This window comes from Varroa destructor, unplaced genomic scaffold, assembly GCF_002443255.2.
Source record: "Varroa destructor unplaced genomic scaffold, Vdes_3.0 BEIS01000001.1, whole genome shotgun sequence".
NCBI classification, from domain to species: Eukaryota; Metazoa; Arthropoda; class Arachnida; order Mesostigmata; family Varroidae; genus Varroa; species Varroa destructor.
In genome coordinates this window covers 43,324,412-43,338,515 of record NW_019211454.1, presented here as the reverse complement: position 1 = coordinate 43,338,515, position 14,104 = coordinate 43,324,412, and the positions used below count along the sequence as shown (strand labels likewise).

At 41.6% G+C, this 14,104-nt stretch overlaps 1 protein-coding gene across 9 annotated transcripts in view; it reads right to left on the bottom strand.

Annotated features, from left to right (window-relative positions):
* The window catches only part of LOC111255269 (irregular chiasm C-roughest protein-like), a 165,251-nt gene that overhangs the window by 27,557 nt on the left and 123,590 nt on the right, over positions 1 to 14,104 (bottom strand). For all 9 annotated transcript variants that reach the window (XM_086985772.1, XM_022817033.2, XM_022817035.2 and 6 more), the window contains 2 exons: positions 10,385 to 10,558; positions 766 to 1,074 (listed from right to left, as the gene is read on the bottom strand). In XM_086985772.1, the coding sequence (XP_086841898.1) occupies positions 766 to 1,074; positions 10,385 to 10,558 (483 nt within the window). The remainder of the gene's footprint in view (positions 1 to 765; positions 1,075 to 10,384; positions 10,559 to 14,104) is intronic.

The window sequence follows — 14,104 nt, the reverse complement described above, 5'->3', positions numbered from 1 at the left end:
CGGATGGTACGAGGCATTTTATGCAGCCTGGTTGCTGCTTTAGCAGCCATGAAACCTTATAACATTCGGGTGTGTACTGACGCAGAAACCTCTTAAAACAGAAATCCGTGGAACAGCGTCCGACAGATCCGCTAAACATAGCGAACCGCTACGCGTTTTGCGTTAACAATATGATGGTCCGTGTGTATGAAAGTGTTTTAGCAGTCTGTAGATGAACTTTAGTTTTAGAATAGGCAAATTCGCATTATAATTCTCAAATATTTTTGAGCCGACTAAATAGGTAGCATAGGACTATAACAGACACTTTATCACACTGTTAAATAAAATCTTTAGCTGAAAAAATGCTACAAACGCGCTCTAAATTACTATGTACATGAACATACGTAGAAAGAAAGGTACCGTCAAAGACATTAACTATAGTCGTTTCATATGGTCTAAACAAGCTACCGATGCTTGAATTATAAAAGAGAATAATTGGTAATAACTTAGCGTCTATTCGTAAGTTATTTTGATAATCCGAAATCAACTTTGCACTTATACACGTGGACGTACGAGTGATGTATTATAAAGTTGTTCAATGGGCCACCTATTCAACTATTAGCTCCTTGATTCTATAATAGCAATTCAACAATAATATTATCGTCTTGTCTGTTATGCAGCAACGCGACAGGTAGTCGCTTCCCGTAAAGCAATCCTATTGTCAAGCACGCAAATGTTAGGTTTATCTATACAACCAACAACAGTAGCGTTGGCCTTTTTACGCACCTATTTCCGCAGCAACTACGGGCAGCTCGTTCCTGAATTGTGGTTTATAGTAGACGTTCAACGTCTGTGTCGATTTGGAGATACCAATGCTGTTGCGTACTTCACACGTAACTGTCTCACCGTTCATTCGTCGTGAAACCCTTTCGAGAACGAGGAAATTCTCGTTGCCGGCCATTTTAATAGGTTCATCGTTACGGAACCAGCGATAGGTCAGCTCAGTGGGGTTCGCTTGAGCCGAACAGAGGAAACGGACAGTGTCGCCTTCCTGGACCTTATCATTTTCTACGGAGAAAGTGATTGCCGGGGGATCTGTAATAGGACGTCATGAACGAGACAAAACGAACATGCAGATGATAAAGTGAGGATCTATAAAGCAAAATCGACGCTACATACCAGTAGGCCATACGAAATCTCGGTTACCAGAAAGATCGCAAGCACCGGCTGATATTTATCTCTAAATAATTTCATGCGACGGTCTAGAAGAGAAAGCTATGGGTATTGACTGAATAGGTCAATGAACAATTTTGTTTGTCCTATGTATTCGGCATTCGTTATGAAAACTACTTGTTATGTCATATGTACAGTTCAGTATGGATAGACAACGAGGTCTGTTTGCAGTACCCATTGATCTAATTATTCGATTTTAATTATGGCAATGACCACAGCTATTGCAAACGATATGACCAAGAATTTGTCACGGTGAAATTTCCGCTCGCAATAAACAATAACGTCGCTTCTTCGCAACGCACAATTGCATCCGATGAAAAAGGGCGCGAAGTAGAAAACATCCTTTCCCTACCTTAACCTCAAGCTTGCTAGACCTTGAAAGACGTAAGTAATAAAAGGTTCAGCTTGTGCTAGTCTTTGAGAGTTGACGAGTAAGAAGAAGTCTGGTTGTAGCAGTGAACTGTGGTTCATCCTCCCTAAAAAGCGGTGTCGGTTTTTGTGGGAGGAGACACAAAAGCAAAGCATTCAGCGCTGTACGAGCCAAATACGAATTATTATCAATCCATATATATATATATATATATATACATACAACAATCATCATCATCGTCAGTGAGAAAATAGTGCCTGCCAGGCTGGCACAATAAACAAGCAGAAAGGCAGCTTGATAGCTATACTATAAAAGGGTGTTCTTTCTTGCATAAACAGCTTATTTCCTGACCTGCATCCGAACACGAAACGCCCTTTACGACGAAAACCTTCAACGGCATGACTTACGGGCTAGCTCACCTCTCTATACTCGCAAGTAATATCTACTGCTACACTTGTGTAACAAACTCACTAATGTGTAACGGCACAATGAGCTGGCTGGTTTCTTTATTTTATAAGCGTTATAATTAACAAGCAAGTAGTATGAAAATTATCATCGTCAAAAAAACTCCCTGAATTTGATTAAAGTTGAAAAATCAACGCTTTCATTTGTCTACATTTCGTAACGTACCGTTACATAAATAGCCGCTAACTATTCTCCGTTCACGTAAGTAGGAAGATTTACTAGTAGAAAGAAGAACGTATTTTGTTACAGTTGAGCTTTACTTCATTGAAGGCGTATAGATCGTATACAAGTTCGCGCACTGACAAGCTTTGGCAAGAGCTTCGACAATGTGCTATGACTACCGTTGTTGATGATCCATTGCTTCTTGACGTGTTACTTCAGTGAACAGCAGCTACTTTCCTTCAGTCCATTTGTTTCCCATAAGCTATTCTGTGCCTGTATGCGTATGTGTCTCCATTATGAGCCTCCGCATCTGCACTTACTACGTATGCGTGCCTCTTTCGCACGCGACCTGTCCGTGTGCGTATATCTCAAACGATGCAACTCATAGACGACAGGAGCGCTAGCGGAGACAGTGGCGATTACTCCGAGACCATGTTTAACTGTTTTCACAAGGCCATCATCTCCTTTGCAGCTTGTAAAGCCAGATACAGGGGTCTCGGTCTAACGGCACCTCGTCGACCTACCGGTAACCCCGCCCGCTGATTTATACGAGTCCTGTAGACGAGTGATCCCTATTAGCTCAGTGAGCAATTTTAATGATGTATGCATCGTATGCAGACGTCTGTGTAAGACTCGATGTAGCCTATAGTAGATTTTCTGCGTAACATAGAGTCTGGCAGGACCGAAGCGGGCTCTGTTTCATAATGGCCGGTAACTCATAGGGGATGACTTTCGCGAATGCGAGCATTCGTTGCCTCGCATGTGAACAGGGAGCTGTTGATCTCGAAGTTTTTCTGTCTATGAGCCCTTGAAAGCCCCCAGTTACCGTTCCCCGCTTCTTTGTCATCATGTTGTTCGCCAAAACCAGTCAGTTACATACTTCATATTGAAGGACGGAGCGGTATTTAATAGAAATTAGTTGTCGGTTGAGAACGCTTGCACTCCCTCTTCAGCGCCATTACGGCCGAAGCATGCGTCAGGGTTCACAAATGGGTGAGGTGGATAAGAACACATGACTTGTCGTGGGAAGAACAAGACGAGCAACGATCAGCTATTATACAACGTCTTAACGCGAGATGAATCCCCACTGAGGTTCTTGAGGAGCTTGAAATCGACACCATTGCTAGTTTTCACGCAACTACTAAAAAGCCTGAGAAGGATTTCTGCAAGGCAAACGGAAGGATCCTTAATAGAATTTAGATTTAAATATCCTGAAAATTCTTCAGAATGGTTCAAAAAGCTGTTTTTGATACACCTGGACTCTTAATATAGAAATTTACAGCCGTTTTGCACCCCGTGAATATCAATTGCCTATTGGCTCATCTAACTAACAGTTAGTCCTTGTAAAATTTTTTGTGCCGTGTTCCCTTTTTGGCTGTTTTGAATCCATGCACGTTGGGGACGTTTAGCCTAATACTAGCCGAAATTATATTCCCTCTGCTATTTTTTATAGGTGGTGTATTCGAACGATATCTAAGTAGTTTACACCTACCAATATCGATTGAGGCAGGATTACTAAAACAAAGGATTATGCTGCAAATGACTCGTGAACGGTGAGCAAATCGTTATTAACTTTTTTCAGCTGCGTCATCATGCTTGTTTGCTTACGCGGAATGAGTGCATGGGATGCTGTTGCTCCTAACGTATGCCGGCTTTCAAACGTTGAGCTAGTACGTATAGGGGGTTAATTCTTGTACCAAGCGTATGTCCCCTGTCTTCAGTTTCTGTTGCTTTTCCTTGCTGGTCCTGTTCCTGCTGTCTTGTTTAGTGTATGCAGTCTATGCTGGTGTGCGTCTCCAGGGAATTAGCGAAAGGACGACAGAACAGTCAGAGGCGGAGGCGGCGTCAAATATGCACACTATCATTAAAACGGTTGTCGTCCTTGATCGAGGTCTTCGGGTTGGTGTTGCAATATCCACCACCCTCAGCATATCCCCTTTGAAGCTCGGTTGGGCTCTGCTCAGAGCCGCTTTAGATCCTGCTATGTACTATTCGGAGCACAGCGAAATAAACTAAACATGGAGCAGAATAGATAGTGGCTAAGACAAGACAGAGTAGGGCAGGGTGCGTATCTTACCCCCCCCCCCCCCCCCGAGTACTACGCACGGCGGAGAATGGCCGTTCAACTCACGCGATAAAAAACAAACCCATTAACCTTCCCAACAGCAGCAGTGTCAGCGGGGCAACCGTTTGTCGTAAGATGAGAACGCAAGAGGGATGCCGCGCGACGCAGATGACTCTATAACTAGTCAAGATCACGTCGCCATATTGATAATAATGATGATCATAATTGTTTAAATTATGAAACAATTTACGTTGATTCGCTGCATTTATATCCATGTAAGCGTTTCGTTGTTGTTGGTGTCCTTGTCGTGGATGTCGTCGTTTCGTATGCTTCTCCTACCTCTCGGCCCCGACGTGCATGCGAATCGGCCTCTGTGGGCATGTCTGTATCGTCTGTATACTGGGTTAAGTCAACGACCTATTCTACCAATAGCACATTCATTTTACACCACTAGTGGCACATTACTTTAACTTGGTAAATTAGGCCAAAAACAAGATGTAAGGCCTTGGGAAAAATGGTTCCAAGACGCAACAAAAAGGTGCGCACTGGCATATACAGTACAATAGCAATGGAAAACCATTACCGTATTTTGGGAGTAATTTAAAATTGAATTTCATATCATATACTGCTTTGCAATAAGGCGTTATCAGAAAATTATTTGCATGAGAATACCCATCACGATCACGAAAACTGAAGTTGCTTACTTATTAAAATCCTATGAGTTCATGTTGACGGGCTTTTGTTAGCAAAACCTACCGATCGCAGAGAAAAAGATCGTTATAGAAAACGCCACAAAAATTATGCAAAGGAGAAATAGTCGCTACCTATTGTTCTCGTGTCCTCTAAATAAGAAACAACCCGAACTACCTATCACGTCATCTATTCTCTAACAGTGTTTGGCTAGTTGATAGAAAACCGTTGATATATATATCTACTAGACAAAAAGTTTACCCTGACAAAATACCCGAAATTGAAATAATGCTGCAGTTCCTTAGCTAAAACTCAACAAAAAACATGACAACTTGGTATATCGGTGATACGTTCATTGTTTGTACGGACTGAATAGGATATTCTCTTTATTTGTCTATTTGTATTGAAATCCGGATACGACATGAACTAGCGGGAAGATTATGAACGTAAAGAGCAAAAAAAGAAGAATCAGAAGGTGGACGTTGTGGTAATAGAATATCTGCACCCCACGCAGCCCTGCATCGCATTTAGTCATTGAAAGCCGCGAATATTTCCCTATTCGTGAACAATTAAGCCATATTGTTTTAAAGGCGTATGTAGGCATATTAGGCAGTCGTAAGGTTAGTATCGAGATGAACTAGCCAGTCAATTAAGTGTTTTCCAATATGTCAGTACGTCTCGCAATAGAATCTGTAGGAAAAGGCAGGGATGCATTTCAAAATAGTTTTTCCTTTAAAACTAACCTCGTTTTATATAGAGGTAATTCCTGTTACGCGTTAAACAAGTGAGAAAATTTCCCTTAGCATGCTAGGTTATTCTAGGTATACGTTCCTAGCTATTCATAGTACATTCCGTCTAGAATGATCCGAATAGTACAAGATTACAATTCTGAGCGGTGTTTTAACATGTAAATGTTAGCCAGTAAGCAGCAATCAGAAAACCCCCGTCGCTTCTTAATCAAACGCCGGAGCAGGTCAATCCTTGCTCAAATATTCCACGCGTTTGTACGTTGCATGTAACGGCGGTATGTCCAGAGGCCGCGTTACGAGCACTTCGGCTCCATTTATATTGTTTTAACATCAAGTTAGTAGAATTATCTCAAACTAGAGCCAAAGTTTGTGTACTAGGTTATAAAACACGTAGACTAATTTGGTGCGGAAACATTGTCATTGACTTAGGCGCATTTTTTGAAGCGAAACAGAAATATATTTCATTAAGTGTTTCTGCCTATGTCGTCCTTTATAGATTTTACCCATCAACAAGACGATAGGAGCGCACCTTTCAGATTTCACTCGAAAGTTTATTGGGTTGGAATTTGACAGTATATTACCCAGGTGAGTTGTCGTTTTTGGTCGATTCCAACAAGGATAGGTGGTATTGGCAGTGGTGGCAGTAGTCTATATGGGTTCGTTTAATCCGCGTTATGCAGAACTAAGTCTATAGAAGGCACTCGATACGGTTTTCTCTCATCGTAATCCAGAATGAAACACGGGCGAAATATTTTACCAGACATGTATCACAGAACTTAATCATCGATAAAATAAAAATTTTGCACGGTACCTAACCTAACCAAAAATTCAGATAACTTATCTAACTTGCAGAAGTAATTGTTCCTGTCTTCCGTTCAACTTTCTTTAGTCTATTTTGATTACAGTTGATGAGACGTTCGGACTCTACGACTGCCGGTGAAATTCTTCGGAAGATGATGTTCTTAAAAAGCACATCAATGTTTAAATACTTAATAGATGAACAATAAAAATAATAATAACAAGGTCAGACTATCTGCATATACATGGACTGTAAAAAATATGCATACTTATTTATATCTTACGTCAGAGCGTATGCTCGGGACCGCTACCTGAAAGGCCCGACCTGGAAAAACAAACGAACCGCACCTATAAAAAAGTGCTTTCTTCCGTTTTAACAACAGCGGCCTCCGTAGATTTTCCCATCGAACTCAACGATTGTCAGAAAGCCTCTATTCGCGCCGTCGCATCGAACACATCTCTCTAGGTAAGGATATGCGAGAACCTTTGTATAGCACAGTAGATGTCCGTATTCTGTGGTAGCGTCAGAGGTAAAAAAACACCACTGAATTGTGGCGTTTTCTTCTCCGGTAGAAAGGATAATGTTGCGCCCGTGATCCTTCAGCATGACAAGTAACAACGTGTGAAGATGTCGCCTACTATCTCTAGCGGCTTTTGTCACTGTTCTAGAAGATTTTCAGCAGACATTTTTTAACGAATAGCTAGCTAGCTAGCTACCCGTCCTTTGATGCGTTAATCAATCGGTCACAAAATGAAGGCAATGCCAAATCGTATCGATAATTCAATACTATTTCAAACACCTGTCGTCAGCGTTAGGCTAACACCTTTCAAGCTATCGTAATGCTGTGCTAGATACTACAAAGAAGACAGCATGTAGAAAATCTATTATTGAATAGTATCCCGCGCGGCTTACTTCGTATTGATGCTCCTGGCTTAGGACAGGCCTGAACGAAGGCGAAAAAGAAGATGGGAAAAACAATTCGCATAGCCCTTAATACTTATATTTTGGTTTTGTATAGTGACAAAATGGCAACTTGCAATATCTGCCATATCCTTTATCCATAAAATACAGAACTAAATAGATGCTAGTGCCCTGAGGTGCACCCTTTTTTCCGATTTTACACACCATAATTGACTATGCAACGTGAACGACAGCTAGGACCAATTGATGTTCCCGTTATAGCGCGGTCGTAACATATTTACCAACTAAATTCAGGGATACGTACTGGGTTAAGTTTGGTCCTGAGAATATGCGTACGTTGTTTCGTGGTGACATCTAGCCGTCTCAAGCAATGCATAACGGTTAAAATTCTGGAGATAATACTCGAAACGTCTTTCGACGTTTCGACGCCGACGAAGAGCTAGTGCTTCTTTCCAGAGGTTTAGCTTACTTTAAAGTACTTTCATTTTTGCAGTGCGTATATCTGTGTGGCCCACGGCGTTAATGTCTATAAATAATACATATGCAGATACGTGTACGTTATAATAGAAGGGCAGACTTTGTTGTTTGAGATAGAGCGATATTTCGTTGCAGGTAGGTCACAACCGGGCAGCCAGACAAGCAACCAGGACCAAGCTATCGTCGTTAACAATCGTTTTTACGACATATTCCGTCCCAAGGCACATTCGGGTCTATCAAACGTCACTCCAAGAGTGAGGACCTAAAATAGTCGAATACTTGTTTTCGACAAGTCATCATTTGTAGCCCGTATCGTCGCCGCAATCATCTTCAAATAGGCCCTGTTACCGCAGCAGCTTCACCGTTTCGGTGAGGATATTGACCGACATATGCTGCGAGTTCTAGAAATTCTAGACTACGTACTCGAACCAGTACTAATTGATATTACCTGCATTGTATCCGATGTACAGTGTAATGCCGGAACGGCATGTATTATGTCCGCGGACAACATTAGTGGGCTGAAAATGTTTTGCTGCCCGGTTTCATCACCGCTTACTTCAACGTCGAGGATCATTCAAAGTAGGCTAGCTAACTAAACGTTGAAACGCGCGATTCGAATTATTACATCAACCAGAGCCACCCGAAACGAAGATAATCTAGTAGAGCGCCGATCTATTTTAGTTTTAGTAAAGCTTTGCTTGTGAACTAAATGACCTTCTAGGGTTGGGGTAGCCTTCATTGGGCCGCCGCCGCTGCAGCCAGATCCTCAATGTTCTGAATGGCCACCGCAAGGTAAACCAATACATCGAACAAAACAGATGTTGAGAGAGTTTATAACGATGCAAAGTTTTGCCCAATCAGTGTCGATTCCGCCTGTCGTGTTCGCAGACCGGGAGCTCGGAGAAACAAAAAACTCTCGGATGAATTACTTCTTGTTTTTCTATTTTAAGTTATCAGAAATGTAACTGAATACAGTGGTTTGACTGTCGACAGATGGCCTATCACGTATCCGATGATAAATAATTGCTAGCATCACCTAGACTGTGAGGGAGTAGTACTTCAGTTACTCAATAGCATACAAAATTCGTCGTTTAGACGTTTTGCGGTTCGAGGAGGAACGAAACACAGTAATCATGTAAATATAGGACTTAATGTAATCAAATGAGAGACTTCGTTGAATCATGCTTCGCTTACTAAATAAGTGAGTTCATACGTGAAGGCTGCTCCGACAGACAAGACCTACTCGATTAGCTAGGAAATGGCTTGTAATTTTTGCCGGACCATTCGGAAGAACCATAGTTAACAATATTCAGTTATAAACACTTAGTTATTCATACCAGCCACCTATATATATACACATATATTAACACTTGCTTCCGGTAAAGCTTAGTTTAGCCATCGGCCAAAAAAGAAATTTTCGTATATAACACGTGTTTGACTATGACAAATCCTTCGCTGTAGATATTCGTTTTAACCTACCCAACTATGCTAGTCAGTCCCAGACGGCTCTGAAACTACTGGAATTGTCAATAGTTACAGTTATTAGTACCTCAGACTTATACATAGGTTTCATTACGATAAATAATACGGCCATTTGCAGAACCGAAACTAATGTACGTCTGGATTTGGTGGCCGTATTGAACTGTGACCCAGTCTGCACGACTGACTTACGGGTTACGCTGGTAGAAGACATGTCTTTTATTCATATACATGGTAGTATACAGTTTATTTTACCTATTTAGATCGATATTCGAAGGTTCGGACTTCGAAAGCAGAGTCAGAGAACAACAGACCGAGTAGATTAATATGTAAATTAATCCATAATAACCACATACTACAGAGTCGAGAAATAGATATAATCAAGGTTTTAATCAATTTAAATTATCGATATCAGTAGCTGACCTAAGTAAACCTGCAAAAAAATCGCCTCTCTCTACAAAATTACGGAAATCTCCTTTGCACGATGTCTACGTGACAAAATTGTTTCAATTACTCTGACACGTCTTATCGCTGCGGTCGATAATGAAACGGGATTAAAGCTTCTGACCATTACCGGAGATCCAAGTCTGGCGATTTTACGTCATTCCAAAAAGTCAGCTAACAATAAACAACCGCAAAGAGCCAGCTAAGCTTATAATCGTTGGTGTCATCATCTAATGTTCATTATCAAGGTCTCCTACCACACAAGTTCACCGAATTGATAGTAGTAACTATACTGCACGCAGGACATACTGCCTGATTAAACCTCAGACTCAGGCTGTATTTAACTTCATTGCCGAACGCATTTATCGGCCGCTCCGGTTGAAGTCTCTCCATTAAATCGAAATTCATCTCACCTGCTGCTGTTGTGGCTGTTCTATAAAATGTCTATTAGCTATCGCAACGTGTAAGGCAATGGATGAGCCTCCTTAATGACTGCAGATAAATGTTATTAATATTTTAAAAACACTGTTTTGAATAGGATGCGCACTTACATCGAACTTCCATTGTGATCGTGGCCAACATAGAATCGGTTGTGGCCGGATTGTCTGCCCTGCAGGTTAGGGTCTGGCCGTCGTGTTCCTTTGACGGATGAAATGTCCATGTGAGAAGGGAATTCTCCCGTTTGGAATCGGGTACAGGCTTGATCTCGCGTTTTAGACTAGGACCTGTAATGGAGTCAGGGAAACATAGACACACATACAATACTGTTATGGAACAATTTTAGCCACATAGTGTTTCAGAAGCCATATGTATTTTTTCATTAGGAAACAGTTCGCCTTCGCGAGTTGGTGCTTGAAGGCTGTGTTGATCGCAAATGTTTGTTTTTCCGTCCCATCTATTTCATAGTTGAGCAATGTTCTAGCCTGTTAAAGACGATAAAATCACTATTTACTATTAATTGCGTGCCGATCCGTAACCCTCAGGCAAGGCATAAGCGGCCTATCAAGGCTAGTCACGCAGAGGCAGTTGCAACTAAATTCAGAATGACTGAAGTTATTTATGCCGATGAGTGCATACGCGTAGATTTTTTAAGGGTATCTCTCGGCTTCGCAGATGATTCAGTTTATCTTGGGTTATATACAGATTAAACCTGTCCTGGGAGGCGATGAGGTATCACTACTAGATACAGCGTATGCAGAGATTCGAACGCCAACAGTATCAAAGCCGTATATTATTTTTATCTGCTATTTTTTACATCGAAAGAACTGTATTTCGGTCACCTAGCATGTGTGATTAGCTATGATGAGCAGGGCATTCTTCAGTTTATAAAAGTTGAATCTCGTCTCATCTACGGTACGGCTAATTAACAAAACGATTTCTCAAGCCGTTGGAGCATTCCGTACAATTACTAACGATACCTTGTTAAGACAATTATTCCTTCGATTGTTAATTGAGATACGAGATATTCCCAGTTCGGCTATATTGTATAAGCTACCCAAGAACAGAAAGTAAGGATCATTGTACGTATGAAATGCCTTCACACAGCCATCTAATTTCGTAATAGTTAGTATTATAACCTAGTGTGCCTAATTTCTATTAAAGCACACACCTTATATTTCTAAGTACAAAACCATGCCATAGCGTCAAAGCCTATTTCGGAATCGCCCATCGAAGATCGATATCACACGTATAAAACTAAAAATAAGATAAAGACAATTACAAACCCTGTTTATTTCCGGTCTAGAAACTATATGATAAGTTACACATTATTATTTTAGTAAAAAAGTTTTCCTTTCTCTGTAGAGATCGCACTTTTTTTGTGTTTGAAACGAAATCTTATGGAGAAGACATTTCTTATATTTTGACTCTTTGCTTCTTTCAACGATTGTTTTATCTAGTTCTCGTAGCAAGGCTTCTGAAGCCGCTCGCATCGCTCCGAGCCTTTTTAAAGTTGAAATGTATAATTTGCTATATTCTCAGGATAAATTTTGCTGCCTGAGCCTCGTGATTGGCCTTTTATTTGCAGACCTGTATGTATTATAGAATGATGTGAACCTCTAGGCCACTGTTGCATCTTAGGTTCTCTTTCGGGGCGCTAATGTCAACACGTCGTTCTGTTTACCGAAAGCCCAGTTAGCTCCCGATAGGCTGAATTTCTGGCCTACTTATCTGGCCTAAATAGGAGCTCGTTGATGACGTTATATCAAGGACGTTATTCTTCATTTCTCCAACAGATATGAACAGCAAGAGACGTGGCATCGGAAGCACGAGCGAGCCTCTTTCGGCAACCGCAATGGCCATGTAAACTGCATCATTAGCCAGCATCGTCCTCAGCTGCGGCGATGACACAAGACTTTAGTCTTGTCAAATACTTTTCGAATAGAAAGCTGCCACGATGCAAGCGAATTCTCTCTCTACTTAGAGGCTTCTCGAAAAAGTTTTTCGCATGTTGCTTATTACTATGTTGTTGTAAGATCGTTGATTCTAGACCTAGGGGTCTGTTTCTCTCTATACCCTAAAACTCTTTTATGCCCTCTCTAGCCGTATCTTCCAGGCCTGACTAACGTTCTGGGTGAAGACTTGTGTTTCTAACTGTTATATCATTGACTCAATGGCTCTCAAGACTCATAGCTCGACAAGTAATGATGCTGTAATTCTAAAGCAAAACCCAGAGCACGTACAGAAGAGACAAGCGATGTCGACCCTTTCTGCCCGAAGTTTCCCTTAAAACTACCCGAAGAGCTTGTCGCAGGTTTGTATTGGATTGCAGCACAGCACTCTTTTGCCGCATATGGAATGCATTACAGAATGTATAATAGCCTTCAGGATCGACAGGTTCGTTTGCAGTCTCGTAAATACAGGTGAGCTTAATATTTGGCTGGGGGTTTGCTAGTCCCCTCACTCTTATGCTTGGTAGCAGGTCTCCAATGACCTGATGGGAACCTGCTTGTACTGCTAGTACCGAAAACGCCATAACTCAACATTTGTCACCACTCAGATGGAGTCTTGGCGTTTCCTGAAACTCTGAAACAATGACTGTATCGCCCGCTACTCGGCTAGGGTTCCATCGTCCGAATGCTCAGATCTTTGTTCGGATTTGAATTTTTTGAGGAAGTGCTAGAGAGACGAGTTCCCGCGGCAAAGAGTGTACGCACGAATCTCGTTGCTGCACTTCTCCAACTAACAAAATAGTTGTTCTCTCCTGAGGCTAAATAGACAAAAGTCTACACTATGGTAGTTAAGTCGAATTCTTCGAGGCCTTTTGAAAATAGACGTTCGTAATTATTTCTCTAGTCGTAATATTAACTAGCAGCTAGGTCCGTGTACTGTGTGCAGTGGCGTTTGCGCCTCCTCGAACGTCATATACCGACAGCGCCGGTGAGAATAGCAGCAGAGTCTTTTTAAAAATGTATTTTCATTGCACCCTTACCCATCGCTTGCTTTAGAAGGTCTAGACCACCGTTTGGGCTGTTATTATTATTGGTGGATTTTATTTCGAGTAACTTAAATGTGAGTTTGTTAATTACTGCCATCGACCTTCATGCAAACTGGAAGCACACGAAAAAAACATCCGGAGTAACGCTTCTCCTGCAAGAATCGTCGCTTGCTATCTGCCGCTAGTGGCAGCTATTGGTTGGTATATAAGCTTTGTGCCATTACGGAAATGTAGCTATAAGCTCACTTGGCCTATATGCTTTTTACGATGTGAACGTGCCATGAGCGTGAGACATCTTCGTTTTATCATGTGGTACTACTACCGACTATCTGGCCCCTGGAAATGGATCCTTGCCCAATGCGCGGCTAACATAACCGCGCCTCGCAAACACTTTTGTTCACCAAGGCCAAGTGTATGGTCAACTAAACTTTGCTTCTCGCTCATTCTTCATGTCTAAATAAAACGTATCAAAAAAAAAAGGTTCTCTTTGCAGCGCCGCCAAGCTCACATGTATTTCACTGGTAAGCTAATGGGCGTGTACTGCTCTGTTTATCGGCCGAATTCACAAGCAGATCCAGTTCTGAAGATCTACAGGAGCTGATGGTTTTACCATATTATTGACAAATATCCAATCGTGTGCAGGATTGCTACTAGTACTAATCAGACTGTTAACTGGAATTATTCTCCTAGCCTTGTAACCCCTCGAGCTTTGGTGTTATCCATCCATAAAGAGCTTTCATTACAGAGACGGTCCTATCTAAGTTACTGTGCCTTGTACCTTCACCCCGTCGCCGCAGCAACGCATATGTAGAGCAGCTAAGTGTATCGACCGCTT